Genomic DNA, 22,436 nt, shown 5'->3' on the forward strand with positions numbered 1-22,436 from the left:
GGGTGTTAACAGTGACTTAAAATAAATAATCACATTGTTTTCCTTTGTTTCCTCAAATGATTTCCACCCATACCTGCCAAAGGTGTTTCTGTGTCTGTGTCTGTGTCCATCTCCGGCATCGTGCCCACAGTGGTGATTTCATCCTCCTGCTCAGGGGTTTCTGTCTGTGCATGAGGCAACTGCGAGTGTGTATCTGTAGGAAGAGGCTCAGTTGGATCGGTGCCTCGACCTGACACTGCAGCTGATGCTGGGGGTTTTACCCTCCTCAGTAATCCCCCACTTTGATGCTCCAGGGAATGACTTCCAGGGAGGGAGCTGATGCTCAGTCCTCTGCCCAGGAGAGGGAGTAGATTCTGGGGCAAAGCAGAGGGGAGAATATCCCGTTTCTGGGAGACAAGTCGTCCTTTCTGAGCCAGCATGGACTGGAGCAAACCTCCAGCCACAGCAGTGGAGCTTTTGCCTTTGGTGTCGCCTTCATTTGTGCTCCCTGGTGTTAGTGCTGGGGACTGGGTAGAGGAGGAGGCTGTGGGGACTGCTTTATCTGAAAAGAGTGAAAACAAGAGATGAATCAGTGTAACTGACAGTGGAAAAAATGTTTGAAAATGTCCTGGGAGTACTGCTCTGGGTGGTTCTGTCTCTGTCCTGCTGGTCTTATCAGGAGAGGGGTTATCTAGCACAGCACAGCCAGAGCACAGTCACACGTGTCTTTGCGTTTCACAAAACACACACACAAAGTACTGGGCATGCACCAGGCACATACACACTGTGGAAGATGGTGTAGTGGAAAGACAGGGCAGTTAGGCATGACAGGAGCAGGGTGAAGAGGAGGGGGATGCTAAAAAAAAAAAAAAAAAAAGAAAGAAATGCATAGACAGGCAAACCGCTCTGCCGTGCATGCTAAAATGCCATCTCCAGCAGCTTAGTTCAAAAACAGCACAGAGCAGCATTTACACACACACACATACACAAACACACACACACACACACACACACACACACACACACATATACACAAACACACACACACACATACACAAACACACACACACACAAACCCACACAAACACATTCACATACACTCCTTGTGTTCTTGCCCACAGACTTTGCGGTCCACCCTCACAACAAGCAGCCGTACATCAGCTGAAAAAGTGCTCGTGGTGCAGTCTCATCGTCATCTAGGTTTGAGTGTCATTTACACACTGAGAGCAAAACCACGCAGGCAGAGGAGTACTGATGCTGTCATTTTAATCAAAAAGGAAATAAGTCAGGGGAAAATATCCTCTCTTTGTTGTCAACAACACAAGCGCTTCCTTGTTTTTCCGTTTTTCATCTTGAGACAGAAAATAAATAGCCTTTTTATTTCTGGATATACCTGCATTATGTTCTAACATATCAGACAGCTATCATCAAGAAAGTCATTTCAGCCTCATAACAGCTTGAAACACTTTAGTCAGCTACTCTGCAAGAAACACTTGTACTTAAAGTGGTACATAGGCTTATTAGGCAGAGTTGAGAACAACATTTGGAAACATGTTCAAGCAATAGATTACTGATGCATACTGTGTGACAATTTTATGAAAAGAATTCATGCACTCGCACTCACCACTGTGAAATGAGCAGATCATTTTTCCTCATTGTAGTTGCAGTTAATTATTAATTAATGCACCTCACATGTCACTTCAGACATTCATTTATATTCTTTCAGCAGCAGTCCAGTAGCTTCAGAACCATGCATTTATCAAGGTTTCTAAAATGATACAGACACAAACCTCTTTTTAATAAACAGGAAACAGAAATAAACACCCAGTTTTTCTTGCTACTCTTGATATATTCTTAAACGTGTCCTCCCCTCTTGATGACCAGCTTAGTGTACCTTTCTCCTCTGTAACTTTCAACAAAAACTACATTTGCAAGAAATATGCTTTTGAAAATAGCACTCTGTCACTCTTAAGGTTATAAATGTGACAAGAACAAAAAACAAAATATATTTTTCTTTTGTCCTTATGTCTCATACTTATTTTCTCACTTACAACACTTACAGTTTCTTCAATTATTTTAATATTTTGTGATTTAACTTTGTCGTGTTCTGACTGCAAAGAGATTAAAACCACAAATCTGCATCTTTTGTGCTGTTTTCATTGCACTGAATAAAAAGTCAGATTGAATGACAGAATTATAGACAACACATGCTTTTGTCTTGATACGTCTTGTCCCTTCTTCTATATCATTTTTAGAAATAACAACAATGATAAATCACAATTTTCAACAACCACATTTGTCATTCAGGACTAAAAAGCAGCCTTTAGACCAGAAAGAAATAATTAATGGACATATATTGTGATAATTATTGATATCAACTGATAGGAAAACCTAATAGTAATAACATTTTACACCATACTTCCCAGCTCTATGTACACGTGTCCTGTTGTTCCACTCTGGAGACTGCCTTTAAGATTCATATCCTTCATTATTTTCTTTTACCTTGCGCCTTGCTCCTCTAAAATTACAGCTCAGTCACCTCAGGTCTGTGCTTAATAACAGACACAGTCTCCTCGGAATTCTTTGGCGATAAGAAAGCATAATCATCTCAGAACATTCGTCATTCATCATTCATTAGGCCTGAGTGTTAATTGGAAATAACAGCTTACATGCTAATATATGATAAATATGGTGCTTGCAAACTTTGAGTCTACCAAGCCCATTGAAGAGATTTTGGAAACACAGACAAAACAACTCATATTAGAGCAACCACTGTGAGTCTCTGGGAGAATTCAGTTTTGCATAAAATTCAAATGCTTGTCTCCACAGTAAACACAGGAATTAGCCCACTCAATTATCTAAGTGCATGAGAATCTACTTCTTATGCAACACACTACATGATCCAAATACTACCAAACCTTGGAGACACAAACACAGGCCGACTTTGGTTTAGTTATGTGCCTTTAAACTTGAATTACATTGAGTTAATTTAACTGGTACTTTTTTTTTTTTTTAAATTTTTTTTTATTTATTTATTTTTTTATACATGTCAACTTACAAAGACAGCCTGAAAAGTTATTCTTCCAGTCTTTTTTAACTAATCAGTGAAGCATTCAAAAACCCCTGGCAGCTAAAGGAGTTACAGAGAGCATACACTGGAATCGAAACCATTGGAGAAAAGGACATTTTCAATGAAAACCTCAGGGTCTTCGTGGACAGTGCATGAATCATTTATAATAACTTGCTTCCTCATTAGTCAACTTGGCAGGTGAATAGACTTTTCAGCGTTCAGTACTTTACAGTGGCAAGAACTCTGGTTAAACACTCCTGTCATTCTGTCACAACCTAATATACTGCGAACCAACAGCTGTGACAAAATTGGCAGAGAAGTCAAAAACACGCCCCGGGCCATATTTCAGTGACACTTTCTCCAATCGTAATCAAACACTCGATCTGGATGTAGGACCTCGCTGGTGTCAATGCTCTCAATAATGTGCATTTGTGAAAACTGATGTTTAATCTCTTAGCCGTTACAAGCACTTTTTCCTCAATCAGTTGAATTAGAGTCATGCTCACAAACAAAGCTGTACTCGTGCTCTTGTTATTAAGCAATGCTTTGACATCGGGGGAAATAGTTGTTTTCTTAGACTTGGATGAGAAGATCAATATTTGTGCAATGACTATAATGCAGCTAGAAACAAAGCTTTGCACATATAGACTATGAGCTCTTTGCAAAAGCTAAAAGTGCGTACTAGCAGAACAGAAGCAAACTGTGAAAAGTGAATCTTGTTTAATGAAGATATGCAGTCAAATAAGTCCTCCATCCCTGCTGTTCATGTGTCTATCCCATGGTAACTTATCCCAGATGTCGGTCACAGCACACCCCTGTTACCCCTGATCACCTCCTTGCAAACTCAAAGGCATGAGATTGCTATTTAACTTCTTATAAATAAATGAAAAGAAGATTAGGGGTTACATCTTGCACAGGAAGAAAACACTCCAAGTCTGAGAAAAAAAAACAAAAAACACACATTTCTCTCTTGGTGAGGCAACAAGAGGATGGCAAATTTCACCACGTCATCCAAGAGAAGAAACTTGATTCAAGAACTATTTTTGGTCGTCTGTGGCACAGCTTGAGAGTCTAAAGGAGATAATAGCTTGTGCTGGATGTTCTACTTCAACTTGATGGCAACATTGTCCTTGTTTTTCTCTTCAATTTTTTATTTTTTTTTTTAGATTTTGGGCATTTGTCAGGCTTCATTTGACAGCAGACTGTAGAGAGAAGACAAGAAACAAGGCCAAGGAGAGAACAAGAGCAAGTGTCACCTGGGCCAAGAATCAACTATGCTGTTGTTCACCTTCCTGTAACTTCTTCATTGTAAATATCTTGTCAGGAAAATACCTAGAATAAAAGACTATTTTAAGTTGTGATTCTGCACACTACAGTATGTTGATACCTCTTTTGTTTGTGAGATAAAGGGATTAATGCTTGGCCATAACTAAAACTGCAAACTGATTAGATGCACACAAGCTACAAAATCTCCATGGGTTATTGTGAGAACTTTTGGGATAATACAACCTTATGGTGGGTAGTAATGCAGTATCTCACCTTAAAGTCCAAGGTTAATTTCAAATTTTATAATTAACGTGTTTCATCGAGAGATAAAACACCAAATCTTGGCAGTCCAACACAGAAAGACACATAATGGACTATGGCTTTTAACTTTACCTGACTCTGCATTTTGCCTTTTTTTTTGGTTTTTGTTTTTATCTTTAGCTGTTCCCTGAGCAACATATTTGTGGTTTTGTTGGGTTTTAATGTAGACAGAATTTCATAGAAAACATGCGAACCACTGAATAAAGACTGGCTGACGATCCTTTGTCCTTAATTGGTCTCCAGTGTGTGTGCATTTGCATTCAAGAAGCCTTTGATTTGTTGTTGCACTCATCCCAATTACCGTATTTATAGCAAGAGGGTCCTCATTTGACTTTGAACCATCTACACAATGATGTGTTTGGAAGACGGACAAGAATACAGATCGGCCCAGAAAGATTTGTTAATATGCAGAATCACGCTGATGGTTTAAGAGCGATCTGTGATTTCACTAAACTCTGCTATCTGACTGTCATTTAAATTACGGGTTTGTTCAGATGTTCATGCCAGACAGAAGCCAGCTGCATCATCTGATGAGCCATGTACAAGACAAGGACCATAAATAAGGGGTCTGCCAGAAATGTTTTGTATTGAAGTGCATAAACATCTCTTAGTAAGTGTGGATTCATCAGTGTGTCTGGAAAATGTAACTGTCTTCACCACAATCACCCTTAATATTATGAACATTGTTTTTACCCTTTAAAACACCCTGGGTCGGTTTTTACCCAGAGCACGTGTTAATTAAGAATGAGTGTGGAATGATTAGACAGTTGTTTTTGGGGAGGCCTTTAGTGAAGAGTAAATTATGCCACTGGTATGTTATAAAGTGTAATAATGAAGTGGTAGGCTTGGGGCTTTAGTCAGTTCTATATTATTTATTAATTTTCTGGTTGGTTTTAAAAAAAAATGGAATCTGCTGGATACATTGTATAATTAATTTCCTGTCATGTATCAAAAAATATGCAGACAGCTTCCCCTGCAACCTGAGTAATTCAGCTCAGTCATCAGATGAATAATTAAAGCCCAGATGTTGTTAAGTCCATTAAAGCACAAACTGTGTTTAGAACTCATTTTCTCCATCATTTTTTTAGATTAATGTGAACTATTGAGTCCTGGGGAAAAGACAATAAGCATGTTGATGACAACTGACAGACTTTGAGCGTTTTTGAAGTTTGTTGGATGGAAATTTGCTGTGACAGTTGCTGTTGTGACAGCAGTAGTTTGATAGAGACAAATGCATTCAGCTGGCAGACTTGTCAAAAAAAAACAAAACAAATAAAACTGAAAAAAACAAAAAACAAAACAGGGATTCTACAAAGAATATGTAAGAAAGCGACAGAATAATAAAAAAAAAAATATAGGGCAATGGCTACTGCCACAGTACTGGGGCACAACTTATGGGTTTGTCTATTGCTACAGACCAATCAAATGTTAGCATTTGTACTAGAGCCAATCAGGGATACTGTTACATGAACTCATTTGCCCCTTGTGTTTTTTTTTTGTTTTTTTTTTTACTCATTAGCCTCTTGTTGCTACAGTACTGTGGTGATATAAGGCATATACTTCAGGGCATTCTTTTGTGCATTTTGCTACCACAGTACTGTGGCAATTGATGGAAGAAACGACAAATTAGTGATAGTATATAGTATAGAAAGGAATTATTGTTCTAAATGCTCTATATGTTGTTTTATGGTGTTCTTTGCTCTGGAGGCTGGAAAAGGTGGGCGGAGCTACATGTTAGATGCAGCAGTGTGTTGTGTGTCTTCAGTTCTGTGTCAGTTGAGTGCTGTGGTCCTGTGGAATTCTGCACTCTGAACATCGTCCCTGTGGCTGATTTATATCAATGTTGGATTTACCCCCCACCACCACCACCAAGTTTAAAAATCTTTAGGGGTGGGGGGGGTGGGGGAAATCCTACTCCTACCGGGAATTGAACCCAAGTTGTCCACATTGGAGTCTGCTATGTTACAGAGTGAACTAAATGTCCACTGTGTTTCAGGCTGACCTATTTACTATCTGATTTCCTTGGTACTTTTTCAGGCTATACGTTACCATTCTAGACATGATATAACAAGGGCACTGATTGGCTCTGTGGTAACAGACAAACCGATATTTCGTGCCACAGTACTGTGTCAATAGCTACTTCAAAAATATATATAGGAATGACAATTAAAAGCCGCCCAGAGGACACTTTGTGGACTACATCAGTGGTCATTGTCTTTGTGTTAACTCAGGTCACTCAGTTAAATTTCGAGTCTTGCCTTTCGACCCATGAATTTGCACATTTTTATTCTATCCCAGGAAACCAGAGCAGCTGATTTCAGTGATCAGCACCTTCAATCAAGGGGGAAGGAAATAATCAGCAAAATCAGCCAATGCTTGTTTTCGACCACACCACTGGGACTGCAGCATTAATACAGCTTGCAAAAGCACATGCACACAGTAATGAGGAATGATAATGCAGCAGAGTAAGAGTGCACCACCGATCTGAACGTTGGACAGAAAAGGTCATATGACACAACTGGGAGGAGAAAAGAGCCACTGAGCAGATTAAACACTTAAAACCTAATAAGGTGGGACTGTTGCCATGGCTGAAATGGCAAACCTTCCAAGTACTGGCAGAAACATGAAAGTCCCTGCCTGTGTACATAGATAACTACCTCATTCTACACATTGGTCTGTAGTTGAGAATATCTGTTTGGACTGCAAAACAAATCACAGCATGTATCCTATCTATGAAGGCCAGGCCATTTCTTGTTTTAAAAAGGCATTTACAGCTGCAATAATGAATATTTGTAGAAAAAGTGTGTGTTGTGTAAAAGCGTTGACTCTTAGTGATGAACACGTGAAGAATTTTATCCTGCTTTTCTATTAGCTGAAGCTCTAACAGGATTTGATGAGCCTCTTTCAGCTTATTGTTTTGGTTTCATGAACCAGAACTTTACTGTTTCCTTCACTCTTTCTGTTCACACTAATCTTGTTTGAACATCAACTGTAGATAAACTGTGTACGACATGGCTAAACTAGTAACCAGGTGGTGAAAACAGATGGGCTATTACCACAACCAGATGGAGTTATTGATGGAGTCAGTGGAGATGAAAAAGGAGTTAAAAAGTTTCACTGAGTCTCTTTTCATTCAATTAGCCACATGCATGACTCCAGGATACTATGGAGCTTTGCATTGACTGGATGTATTAATTATTGTAATACTTCCATGCTTTAGAACTGAACTCTCATTAGTAATGTCAGATATACTGTAGTGTGTATTCACAGTCTGCTAACATTATCTAATGCTACACACCACAATCTTGCAGCAAAATTTCCGGGAATATGCAGTTGAGTTATGGTGAGACTTAAAGGATGGACGATACAAGCCAAATGTTCTGTAGTCTTATATAAGTTCTACATAACAGTATATATTACACTGGTCAACAACAAATTTATTGTTTAAGTTTTTTGAGCTGATTTAGGATAATTTTGCTGTGCTGAATCCAAAAATCACATTCATTTTGCTCAATCAGGTCAGCTTTCTGAACTATGCTACATATTGGCTTTTTAACATTTTTGCTTATATTTATGGGCATTTTCACATCATATGATACAAAATTCTTTCATATTTCTTGCAATAAACGAGTTCTGAAGATTTTACTTTTGCCAATTTATGATTAATGTTTTTTTTTTAATATTACAGGTGAATGAAATGGCTTCGACTAGAAGATCTTGCAAAAATAAGCCTGACGTATTCTGCTACATCTACGGTGAATACAACATTGAACCTAACAGGAATCAAGTGATCAAATCATTTTTTTTCTCTTAAAACCTATTTTGGGTGAGAACTATATAAAAAAATCAACTGATAAAGTCACAAAAATGTAATCAATTTTGTGAGAAGATCAAATTTTTCTAAATCAAATTAGCAAAAAAAAAACTGACCTGATTGAGAAACACAGATGTCATTTTTGGATTTAGCGGTGCAAAATGGTCCTAATTCAGTTGAAAAAACCTAGACAACTTGCAAAAAACATTTTTTTGTAACCCAGTGTTATTCATTCATTCAGATTCATCCACTTTATCCTCACTAAGGTCACGGGGGTCGGTGGAGCCTGTCCCAGCTACTTACAGGCGAAGGCAGGATACACCCTGTACGAGTTGCCAGTTCATCGCAGGGCTGACATGTAAAGACAACTCTCACATTCACACCTACGGGCAATTTAGATTAACCTTTCAGTGCATGTCTTTGGATGGTGGGAGGAACCCGGAGTACCCGCAAAGAACCCACACAAACACAAGAAGAACATGCAACGAGAACATGCACACGTCCACACTCCCACCCCCCGTCGATTGGTGTTGGCATTGAACCCAGGATCTTCTTGCTGTGATTCACAAGTGCTATCCACTGCATCACCTTGTCACCCACTTGTTGCCATGATGTATTAACCTTGTAAATTCATTGGAAAAAAGGGATTTTAGTAATATTTTGTCCTTCATAACATTTTTATTTTTTTTTTATTTTTATTTTAGTCAGAACATCCATGCAAACAAAAATAACTGGTTCACATGAGGAAACACTTGATCTCATCATATCATGATCATTTTGTGGTCGGAGTCTTCTTCCATGTTCACTCTCCTTCCTATTTTGTTGGATTACGCTCATTTGCATCACTGCTGTGTGGACAAGCACACTGAAACATGCAAACGATGAGTATTGTTATAGAGTGAGAGTTTTAACATGATATTAAAAGGGATAAGATGAGTTGTAATTTTTCTGTCATTTGATATGTGTCTGCATATTGATCTGCCCTTTAGGTCTGACTATGAATTCCGCTTTTCATCCATAAGAAGAACAAGCTATTTTAAGGTTTCCTAAAGGTGACCATCTGTCCATATATGATCATAAATCTGCGTCACTAACAGTTTGTTGGTTTGGCTCTTTGTACATATGGCTCTGAAACTATCAACAGACATGAAAGGTCACCGCAGCATCACACACTGTGGTCGGTCCTCTACAGATCTGATGCACTTTTTGTTTTTATCTGCTTCCAAAGGCCTGGAGAATAAGTTGTGTGGTGGGGACTCCCTGGAGCGCAGTGATACCTGGGCAGCCTTCAACTCATGAGGTAGGATGAAAGGGACCGCTGACTGATCGCTGACAAGGATTTTATAGGGGCACATAGTGTAGCTCACAATGAACAGGGCAGAAGAGCCTATATATTTCAGAACAAAAGTAGAGTACTTAGGCTGATTTACTGTATTGATTCTGAAAGTCTCCACAAAACCCAACCACTGGTGACTGGAACAACAAACAAGTCTTAAACTCCCCCGTTTAGACCAGCGTTTATAAAGATGTTTGACTTATGTAGAATTTTAACCCATAAAGACACAGTGCTATTTTTGTGGCAGTTCCCAATTTTTCTCTGTATTTATCCTTTCTTAACTGATTTATCACCATTGATTGTAATATTATCTTCCTTATTTTTCAGGTTTTTCAGTGTAAATCCTGTATTTTCCTATATTTAATTTATTGATCATGTAGATGTTCATTAAAGCTCCGAGTAAAGGTAAGGGTTATAATATGAAAAACAGAAAAGTCAAGAAAAAGTGACTTTTTCAGAAAAGATATCAATAACTGGACATATAAACCAAGTGTGTCCATTTACTGTCATAGAGACCAACTCCATGGGTTTTACTGGTGCATCAAAGATGTCGAAGATAACGGTGTTTCCACGTTCACTACGGAGCCTCTGAACGTCCAAATGGGTCATATCTGATGACCACGAAAAAGATGATAAACTGTATTTTACACCAATTACTTACATGTATTGATAGGATTAGTGGATCGACAGGTATTAAACAGTTTAGATTAGTAGATGGCTTTGGTCGCCGGTGGAGGTTTGGGTCTTTATGGGTTAAATGAAGAAATTGATTTAAATTTGCTCAGGAGGTAGAGTGGGTCGTCCAATAACCAGATGGTTGGTGGTTCCAATTCTTCTCTGTCCTTGTCCGTTGTATACTTGAGCAAGGCACTTGCAACGTTGTCTCCAGTGCTACACACAATGGTGTATGAACGTTCGGTGGTGGTCAGAGGGGCCATTGACACTTTGCCCCAGGGCACCTCTGGGTATAGGTGTAGTTTACCACCACCTGTCTGTGGATGTGTGAGTGGATGAATAATGGATTAAAAATGTAAAGCGCTTTGGGTGCCTTGAAAAGCGCTATAGAAATCAAATCCATTATTATTTCATCTGAGTTATGCATGCACTTCTCTACCTCTTTAATCCACATTGCTCTAACACAAAAACTCCCAGTGAAATACACTTCTTGACTGCTTTTGATGTGAACTTTGACATCAGCAGAATGTTCAATTTACCAAAGGTGCAACACCCGAAACCCTTCATTGTATGACACAGTCTCACAAACAAAAGGGATTTCTTTTCCTTCTCACACATTTGAACTTTGACACAACACTATAACCTGTGTTTTAATTAGGAAGGATGTCAGGATTACAAAGCACAGAACTTTTTACCGTCAGTAGTGAAGTGTTAAGATTAAGAGGTTAAAAAAACATGCAGTGTCTCCTTTTCCAAGTTTCTCTTTGTACTGTGGTATCTTTCGTTAACCTTCACCAGGTGCTGCCAGTGCATGAGATAATCATAAAAAGTTTAATAATTCTGAAATTACAAAAAGATACAGTATAATTATGTCTGATATTAAAGCACAGAGCAAAACGAGTGAATATTTTCAGTAACATGTAAATGCCTTTCAAATGAACACCATTACCATCACATTAACAGAACACGTACTGCTTTTTAATTAGTTCTAACAAATGTCATTTATGTATTTTCAGGTTCCTGCCACTCATGACAAATGGCAGTTCACATCCAGATACAGATGAGATGCACAGTGAGAGGCCCATTGTGATCTGGCATCACCAACACACAGTAGTAGCTTTTCCATTGACCTTCAAATTGCGAAAAAAAAAAAAAAAAAAAAAAAATATATATATATATAAATATATATATATATATATATATATATATATATATATATATATATATATATATATATATATATATATATATGGCAAAACGACAATTTCGCCAAAAGTCTCATTTTTCGATTAAAAGTTTTTGCGCTGGCAAGAGGTGGTTTTTTGGGTGTAGTGCCAACGGTATATCACGCAAAACTGCAATGGAAAGACCTTTTTTCACAACTAGAGTCGGGTGAATTAAAAAAACGGATATTGACAGAGGTTACAACAAGCCAAGAAGAAGAAACATGGCACGGTACGTGTGGACACACCAGGAAACCCAATCATTTTTAATTTAGTACAAGATAGAGGAGTAACATATAATAATAATGAATATATCTGTAAATCAACACCATATTTATTTTCGTCGCCATGTTTATGGAATGATTTCCCATGTCATCTCGCGATAATAAACAAATCATCGCATTTGTGATTTAATGGAAAAACCGACATTACTTTCTGTTTTTCAACATTTAGTAAATATCGGTAAAGTTTTGCACAGATGTCCAATGGAAAAGCAACTAGATTATTGTATCAAGGGAACAGGAGAGCATACAGTCACAGAAACAATTATTGGACCATCAAAAGTCATCAAAAACAATGGTTATGCAATCAAGTATTAACTCCTGTGTGTATTATGTGACTAAAACAGACAGAAAGGAAACATGGAATGCATGAAAGCACTGTTTTTGTCAGTACAATGCCATAGCTATTGACGTAAGAACTGAAGTGATTTTGGTTATTATCAAGAAAACCATGAAAAATGGATAGATATCTGCTCTTAAATTAAACTCCTATGAGCTATTTTTGTTATTATATTTGTCCAAACAAATGTACCTTTAGTTGTACCACGCATTAAAATGAACAAGAAACTGAAGAAAATGAGGGTGGTCTAATAATTTTTTCTGCGACTGTATATTAGCACTCATTTGTACAATTCCAGAAGACTATATAATGGCTTTTTCCCACTCAGTCCCGTCCAGTTGTTTGACACAACAGCTGTTTTCCTGAGGTCTATGCACCATTGCTATGCACTAAAGCTAAACCAAAACTATGTGTCTCTTCAACATGTCCAAAAGTGATCTGAGTGATCAGTTCTCTGGGCCGTCCACTCTGTGCTTTTCGAGGTCACAGTATCAACAGGGGGAACAGAGACGGCCCCAGGCTCCTCTGGCTCCAGCGTCTTGGATTTGAAGGCGCTGATCCAGATTCCAGCCGCAGCACAACTGCCTACTAACCGTTCCAGTGAGCGTTGGGGCCAGAATAATACCGTAAACAGCAAAAAGGAGAGACGTGACCTCCCGACCCCCACACTGGAGAAGTTGCTCACTGTGGCAACGCCTTGAAATTCTGTCCATGAAAATCACAGACAGACAGTAGTGGGGACAAGGTGCAGCCTTGGCAAAGTCCAACGCTCAGAGTGAACAGCTCTGGTTTGACGCCAAGCATGCAAACACACTTCTCTATGTCTCTTCCATTTACTGTACATTTAGATTTGTCCACTTGCAGCATTTAAGTGTCAGTGTGGGTGTTTGGAACCATTAGGTTGCCGGTTTCAATTCCCTGGCTATGCAGGAAATGAACTGTGGCATAAGTGAATGGAGAAGCACAGTGTCTCATCAGTGTTGATGTGGGTGTTATTAGATGCATGACTGAAGCCATGAATATTGAATGCCTGAAATTTCATTAAACTGTTCATTGCGTTTTCAGTGGTCCCCTGTCTAGTGGTCTTCATTTGCAGGTGCACTTGTGTTTCACTGTCTCCGTTCATATGCAAACAAACATCCAGCTTTAAACGGTACACGTTGCAGAGGCAGAATTCACCACATCGCCCTGTTATCAATATTCAGCATCTCCTGAATTTGTCAGCTGTATGTGTAGAATGTCCGCTTTAACAAATTAACCGGCAAAGAGTTCACTGCAGTAAATGAGGATGACTGTGTTTATTTGACTGAGGGAGGTGAGGCTGCGCTTGCAACAAAATGAGCGTTGCAAGAGGAGAAAGAGAGAGTGATGGAGATGGAGGCAGAATTCAATATTCCATAGTGACTGCAGATTTTCATTGCCACTCCAAGACAATCAAGACTGAGATTGTAAAGCAATGTCAAAAAAGGCTTCAATGGTGCAGAAAGGGGAGGCTTGACAACAATGATGACAGGCTTCTTCACAGTTTAGTCTTTGTGGTCCTGTGTGTATATTTTGTGTATTTCTCTGAGCTTAAACTACTGCACTAAAATACAGAAAAGCTTATCTTTTTGTTTTCTTTGTTGCTCAGTTTCATTTGTATTCTAGGCTTAGGTGGCTGTTTAAAGTGCTTTATCAGACTGAAGACTGGCACCAACTGTATCTGGAAGACATTCCCTGTCTACCATGTCCGTTCCCCATGGAGACCCACTGTGATAACTCCACACACACATACACACACAGCAAGACTCAGCTGTCTGGAATCTCTACTGGCTATCATAGTTGATTCTGTCTGCACCACAAAGACAGACTAGGTTATTATTTCAGGTGCATTCTACAGACATCGTACCATTTTTCATTCTATTAGAATAATTCCAGTTTATGACGTGTTGGGTCTAATACGCACTTATATTAGTTTTGAACTTTTCATAATACTTCAGGGTTTTTTCTAAATAGAGAGTTAAGAGGTGGTCGCCTCGGTCAAATTTTGTGTCGCCTCCAGCTCTTGATGTGGGTCTTTAACCAAACAGAGATAATACTTTACTGATGTACGAGATTGACTTTTAATTAAACTCGTAGGGTGTCATGGGCTTAACGCACTGATTCCTTTTTCTTCAAGAGGTCAGTAAATGTTGCTTTAGATTGTTTGAGCTGTCCCTGATTTGCAGAAGTAAAACAATTTACCTCAAACACACGAGTTACACTGTTTGAATACGACAAATGTCATTTTTATGAATCATACAGTTAAGAGATCGCTTAAAATAAGCTGCTACTATTCAGATTCAGAAAACTTTATTTATCGCATACAGGCAATTCATTTGCAGTTTACCACAGACATCAGCCCACATCTAAAGTGCAATGTGACAAACATAAATAAATCAGTGCACAAATACAAGATCATCGAAAGCAACTGCGAATAAATGCTTTTAAATAATCAACAATAAATAACACTGGTCTACAATTTTTTAGAAATGATTTGCTTCAGACATTAAATGTGCTAAATGTTACGTATTTTAATCAGATTAATTGGAAAATAAATGACAAAAAAGGCCGGTTTGCTCATGTTTTCAAGGTATATGATAAGGTGTTATTACACATATATATTGGTTTATGTACATTTATATAATAGTTTTATAAATCTTCCACTAAATAGAACCTGTAAAGTGAATGTATTCTAATGTGCAGACAGTGTTTTGAAGTAGATCTTGTAGCTCTGAGACAAATATTCCTTTTGAGTCAAACCCATTCTCTCATTAATTCTTGAGTTTCACATTTTGATCCAAGGCTGTATCTTGGAAACTCAGCCAACCAGCATTTTTCCAGCATTTTTGACTTGACTTTTCTTTATCAGTGATTCTCATGTGGTAAAATTTCATTACTTTTATTCTGGAAGCATTTTCCTTGTAGACCAGCGTAATCTATAATACCAATGCAGACTAAAAGACCTTATTGGTTCTGCTTAAAAAAAAAAAAAAAAAAACCATATAAAATGACTAAAATGGCTGCTGTCAGAGTTTAAAAGTGTGATAGCTAAAAGGCTGCTCCAGTTGAAGGTATGATGGGAATCATCAGGATGGCAATACCTCCACCTCATACTGAGCCAGGAAACACCCTGTAGTTTCTTAGTTTGGTTTTAGTAGCTTTAGCTTTATGAATGCATGAGTAGTTTCACCGTTATTTTTATTGTCAGACACTGATTCATTGTAAGTTTCAGTGTTAGTTCATAGAAGCTGAAAAATTGTGATGAAATAAAGAAAAACATCAAATATGACACAAAAAAACCACAGTTAAGTCTTATATTCTGCCAAATCATCTTGTTATTGTGCATGATGAACCATTAACACTGATAGATTTAACTTTTTTTGTTTTAGTTCATGCTGCTTTGTTGATTATAGTTTTTTATTTAAATAAAGTTTCTTGAAAACTGTTGTTTAAAGAAGTTTCAGCTGTCAAATAATTTTTTCACTAGTGTTTTTAGTTTCTTTCTGTCTAGATGGTTGAAAAGTTTGTTTTCTGGCTACAAGAACTTAAGAAAAAACATGATTAAAATGCTCTTTCTTCACTGAAACTAAACATCACATATGACTGGAGAATCATATTAACAATTAATGTAAGAAGCCTGTGGAGCAAGAAAGGTCTCGAGGGGAATAAGCTCCATTTTCAATGAATTTTACACATTTTCAGACATCAAAACCTGGATTTATTGCATTAATTTGATATATTTCTCAGCCCTATTTCATTCTTTGAGTTTGTTATTAATTATACTGACGCCTGGTCATTCTTTCTCATTGGTTTTACAGACACAGAAATATACATTAAACTGCTTCAACAGAGCAAAAGGCATAGGAATAAAAGCCATCTTAATCACACACTGACAAAATGTGTTGGTACTCATCCAGTTTTACACAAGAGACCTGTGTCTGTAAATGGTTTGGAGGATTTGTAGTATTTATATGAAATGTGTGATGAAAAGCTGAACTGATAAAGGCTTGGATATAAGATGTGTTTTCTTCTACTTATCCAGAGACAGGTTGCAGCAGCAGGTAAAGAGGGAGGGCCAGATGTCCCTCTCCACAGCGACACTTCTCATTTCCACCTGAGAGCTCCCGAGGCCAGATGAGATATAAGTCTGCCTTTGGCCTACTAGGTTACCAGTTAAACATGCCTCGAAACCCTCCATAAGGAGCCACCAAGGAAGCATCCTGATCCTGAACCACCTCGACAGATGTGAAGGAGCAGCTCGCCCTCCCCCTAAGGGTGAGCACAGCCAACCCTTGCACGAAACTCATTTCCGCCACAATCTCATGCTCCATTTTTTCCCTGATTCATTAACCTCAAGATGCTTAAAACTTTTTCTCTCGAGGCAAGCAAGTGACTTCATTCCAGAGGGAGCAATCCACCGTTTCCCAGTGGAGAACCATGTCCTCAAAATTTGAGATGCTGGCTGTTATAAACCAGCCTTTTTACACCTCAGGTTGTGCCGAAGGTCACGGTCTGATGAAGCCAATAGAACCACATCATCTGCAAAAGTCAGAGAGGCAGTCCAGGTCCAGACAGTCTCCTCCCATGGATACACCTTTGATATTGTGCATGAACATCACAAATATCATGGGTGACCAGCCACAAACCAAACAAAAATGACTGGTATGAATTATTCTCACAACAAATCTGAGGGAATAATAAACTAGAAAAGCACTCGGAGAGCGCAGACCCCCGCCAAGGCAGATCAGCACCCCCCACCCCCATCCCCGATCACCACCAAAATTTTATCATTGGCTCCTTGTGCCAGTATGAACATTTCCTGAAAATTTCATCAAAATCCTCCCATAACTTTTTGAGTTATCTTCCTAACAGACGGACAAACAAACAAAAAATCCAGATTTCTGCAACCCGTTTTAATTCCTTCTTAATTTGTTACGTCTATAACTAGTTAAATCACAACATTTGCACACATAAGGTCAAGACTTCTGACAAACATTTCTCAGAGTACAACATAATTGTTTGTCAGCAGCAGCGGTTGTAGTCCATACTGAAAATATGTCCAAATTTCGAGCCGATTACCTAAAATATTCGGTTGTTGGTTGTATTAACAAACACAAGTGGCTGAACGGGACAGAGCAGCACAGTCAACAACCTGGAGGGGGTGGGGCATGAAGTGGCTCTTTTGCATTTAAAGGGCCAGCACTCAAAACAATCTTCTGATGTCATTACTCAGAAATAGGATTGAAGATGGACCTGTGGAGTTGAATTAATGAAGAATTCGGACCCAAGTATAGCATTTACAGTTTATGTAGACCACAGGGAAATGTTTTAAAAATGCATAATTCCATTTTAAAAAGCAAAATATCACTCCTTTAAAACAGTGTTTTATAGCAACAACAAAAAAAAAACCCTGATTTGAATTTTAATCATATTTACTATGAAAAGCAACTGTAAATGTGAATAATGAAATTTTATGAGATTATGGAAAAAGACTTTCAACTATTTTACATGCGCTCAAACATTTTTGTTTGTCTAGATCATTCTGTGTCCATGTTACAGCTTCTTATTTTTAATTATTTCTAGTCATTCATCAATGAACTATAAAAACTGAAAAATACAGATAAAAACAATGGAAAAAAATCTGTGAAACTCAACAAAAACATGGCAAAACACACTAGCAGAACACTGCAAAACAGCACTATCACAATTACAAACAACTATTTACAAGAATTCACAGCTAAACCTCACTAAAACACTGCTCAAAGTAATAAAAATCTTCAATGTCTCTCTCACCGACTGCACTCTGCCTCACCCACTTCCAGCCATCCCCTTCAACCAATGTGGGCCTCTACCCTAATGTGTTATACAGCAATAGAAAGAACCATGTCTCAGTTTTCAGATGATAGCACAAATGGTTCAGGAGTTACTGTTATTTGAATGACGGTGGATGTAAAAATGTGTCACCAGAGACACAATCGTCCTAAAAGGGTTAATTCACAAACTGGGACAATGTGACCGACTTGATCAGTGCAGCCCGATGTTTAATTATTGAGGATCTGCTACTAATAGGACAAAGCCACTGGTTTTAGGGAAACTGTGGTAAAATGCAGCATTTTTAACTTCACATGTGTCTGCATCTCAAATTCAGGCGCTGGATGAGCACACAACACTGCGTTAATGATTTCCTGTGTGAGCAGATGAGTGGTGACACACACACACACACACACACACACACACACACACATACACATACACATACACTGATCAATGTTATCTCAGAATTGGCACTTGAACTGCTCTCTGGGTCAGTGGATGGAATGACCTGAAACGGAACGCAGAACAGCGATCGAACAGCCGATCAACGATGACCCCGAAGCAAATGAGCACGTCGATAGATAGGCAACCCCCTCCCAACATATACACAACATATACAGACGCACAAATAACGCAAACCAGCTCATTTCCACTTTCATGTGGTTATTCTAAATACACTCAGCCTCATTAAAACTGCTTATCATATCAAGATTTTGTTTAGTTTTGCTACATCAAGAGGCCAAATTAATATTTCATAATGTTTATCAGATAAACTATTTGATTAATAAGGACTAGCTTTAAGAAATAACATTTTAGCACTGACGATGCAAAAGAGCAGAGGCAGCATTTTAGAGGGAGTTAATTAAAGTTCATTACTTAAACCTGGCTGATTAGAAAAGCTGTTAACAGGAAAGAAGTGCCTGTAAAAACAAAATTAGCTTTTGAAGACATAAGTACCAACAAGAATGGAGTGGGTTATTTTTTTTTAATAACCTGCATCGAGTATCTTTGTCTTCTGCAAGAGGTGGTGAAAATTGTGCCTTGCAACACCTGTCAAAGATCTGCACTGCCTCCAGTTTAAGACTCACACTCAGTGCTTTAACGTCATGGTTCCAAGTTACAAGTGTGTGTGTGTTTGTGTGAGTGTGTGTGTAGGTCCCCATAAAAAAACATTACATTCCATTTTAAGGCTGAGGGTTGTCTTAAAATGTAGGCTACATTAGAGTTAGGTTAAGGGTAGAGGTTTAGATCTGTTTAAATTATGATCAAAGTTGTAATACGTCTCCAAGAACTTGATGGAAGTCAAAGTAATGTCCCCCAAACACGGGGAAACACACCATTTGTGTGTGTCGTGTCAGAAGCAGGTGTGACTGCAGCTAGGCATGACCAGCTCAGTTGAGCAGATGGCATCATCTGTGGGCTCTTTCTCCTTCACACCATCCTCCCTCTTCTTTTCCTCACCCCCCACCCATCATAGACAGCCTGTTGGTGCAGCTGTGCTTCCCTCTCTAACTTCCATTTGCTCCCATGTCAACTTCTACCATTCTCTGTATTTTTCATCCTTTCCTGTTCTGTGCTCATTCACAGCCTCTCTGACTCATTTCTTGGTCATTTCTATGAAAACATGGAACATACAGTAACAGTCTGTGTCTGTCCCTTGGGCAACACATATGATTAATGAGCGATAAATGCTGTCGCTCAACCATATAAACTATTTCCCTGTTGCATTGAAGAAAACCAACGTCAAAGCCTCATTTTAGAGTCATTTCTATTCTTTTGCTAAGCAACAGCATATATTACCATGTGAAATGTACCTGAACCTGCAACAAAACAAACCCTGCACAAACCTGCAACAACGTGCATATATAGTAATAAGACACATTTGACTTCATCTACCTTATGACCGCAGATAATTTCTGATAGAAGACAAACACATTTTCCAAACACAAAAGGATAGAAGTGTAAGACATGTCTACAAAAAGAAGCAGTTTGGGGCATGAGAGCAGGAAGGTGTTTCTGTGTAAATTCATGTCATGTCCTGGCTCATAGCGAGCCTATTTCTGCTGTGAAAGCAGTCAGACACACTAGATGTGGATCAAATGTGTGATAAGCTTTTCACTGGGCAGCTACTGAATTGAAATCTACTTCATTCCAACATCTGACTTGATTAATAATAGCACCAAGTTTTATGCCCAGAATAATTTGATGAAGATTTGATAACACCTCTTTACTATTCAGAGTATATTGAAGAAATGCATATTCTATAGCAGTACAGTTAATGTTATTACCCCCATTAAGTGCTTATGGGACCACACTGTCTGTCCGTCTGTCTGTAAGTAGGATTATGCAAAAACTACAGCACCAAATTAATGAAACCTGTTGAACGGGTAGGACATGGGCCAAGGACAATGAATACTGGAGCAGAGCTATAAAAAGGGGATAGGCTGCAAGTGGGTGAAATGGCTTTTTTGTTATTTTACAAACTACTGCTAAACTTTATTGCACAATTTATACATTAAAAATGTAGACAAAAGGTTCTTTTGTGTCACTTAACACTTTGGCGTAAAACTACCCCATTACACCACAAACAGTTCTGTACAAATACAGAAAAACTCGGCTTTCTACGGCAAATAAACCAACAAAATTTATATCAGCATGCTCAGCCAAGTCTTCTCGCCCTCACAGTGAAAACATTTTGGTGATTCAAGGTACTGTGACAGAGCAGTCTTCACATAGGAAACTGTTTTATTCAGCCTAATGGGCTCTCAGTGAGCTGTCAGTTAGTAACTGGTAGGAAGTGTTCATAACTGCGGGATGTCTTCGGTGTTAACACTCTCAGTGCTTCTCATAGATTAGCCTAATGGAAAACAGATTTGCAGAAATAAAAACCTGGCATATTTTAAGATTTAAAAAGTCAATATTGCCCTGCTTTCTAGACTTCAGACCTCTGTTACCATGGGAACAGTCAGCTACACTAACTACTGCCAACAACAGCATCTGAAGAAAAAGATGGGGAAGAGTCTGTGACATATGAGGATCAGGGATATTACAGTAAAACTAAACTAAGAGTAAAATTAAAGGTAGCAAGAAATACAAGAAACAAAATAATGACATGACAATAATGACAGAAAGTTAGAAAGAACACTCAAAAGCTATAATGAATAATACAGCACAAACTAAAATGAAATATAATTGCAGATTATATAAAACAAATATTTCTTCACATTTTCATTTCCCCGATAATAATAACAATGGTTCATGGTTTACAACAGGGGTGTCAAACTCATTTTAGTTCAGGGGCCACATTCATCCCAATTTGGTCTCAAGTGGGCCGGAACAGTAAAATAATAACAGTGAAAAAAGTAAAATTATATTATGATCAGGTTTACATCTACAAAGTTTCCTTAAAAATCTGAATAACATGAACAACTTGAATTTTCTTAAGAAAAACAAGTGCAATTTTAACAATATTATGCCTCAGTTTATCAGTTTATAATATACACATGTGCATTAAAACTTACATTACAATTACAAATACGTAAAACATTTAGTAACAGGCAGAATACTGGTAAAATTGCATGTACTTCTCTTAAGACGTTTCAGGTTGTTCATATTTGTTCAGGTTATTCACTTTTTTTTTTTTTTAAAAAGGATAGTTTGTTAATATAAAAATTTTCACATAATTTTACTTTTTTATACTAAAAGATAAAATCTGCAGTTTTCATTATTTATAGGTTATCATGATAATATTTTACTGGTCTGACTCAATTGAGATCTAATTGTTCTGTATGTGGAACCTGAATTACAATGATTTTTACAACATTGATTGTTAATATCTTCAGTGTATTTCATCCTACAGGCCGGATTGGACCCTTTGGCGGGCCAGATTTGGCCCCCGGGCCTTATGTTTGACACCTGTGGTTTACAAGAATCAAACAGATTCATACAATACTTGATACTGTTTTCTACATCACATCACATTAGATGTCCTGCATTTTTTTATTGTACATTTTTCAGCTTCAATAAATATGTTTTCTGCACACTGACTCCCAGGTTCTGCTTATCCAGACAGATCATTTCCACTGCTCCTAATGTTTATCAGGAGCTTCTGTTTCACTCTGGCAAAAATTACAGTCAACAGTAGTGACATTATCCACAGATACTACTGTATGTCAGCAACAACGACAAAAAGGTGAAGAACACACATCACCTCAGTGTCATCCATGTCAAGGTCAGAGGAGCAAACTATTAGGGCTGAATTCTACTGAGCCATCGGGGAAAAAACAAAAACCAAAC

At 38.1% G+C, this 22,436-nt stretch overlaps 1 protein-coding gene across 4 annotated transcripts in view; it reads right to left on the reverse strand.

Annotated features, from left to right (window-relative positions):
* The window catches only part of sez6l (seizure related 6 homolog (mouse)-like), a 60,441-nt gene that overhangs the window by 23,052 nt on the left and 14,953 nt on the right, over window positions 1–22,436 (reverse strand). For all 4 annotated transcript variants that reach the window (XM_030149610.1, XM_030149608.1, XM_030149607.1 and 1 more), the window contains exon 2: window positions 74–541. In XM_030149610.1, the coding sequence (XP_030005470.1) occupies window positions 74–541 (468 nt within the window). The remainder of the gene's footprint in view (window positions 1–73; window positions 542–22,436) is intronic.

This window comes from Sphaeramia orbicularis, chromosome 12 (genome assembly GCF_902148855.1).
Source record: "Sphaeramia orbicularis chromosome 12, fSphaOr1.1, whole genome shotgun sequence".
NCBI lineage: Eukaryota > Metazoa > Chordata > Actinopteri > Kurtiformes > Apogonidae > Sphaeramia > Sphaeramia orbicularis.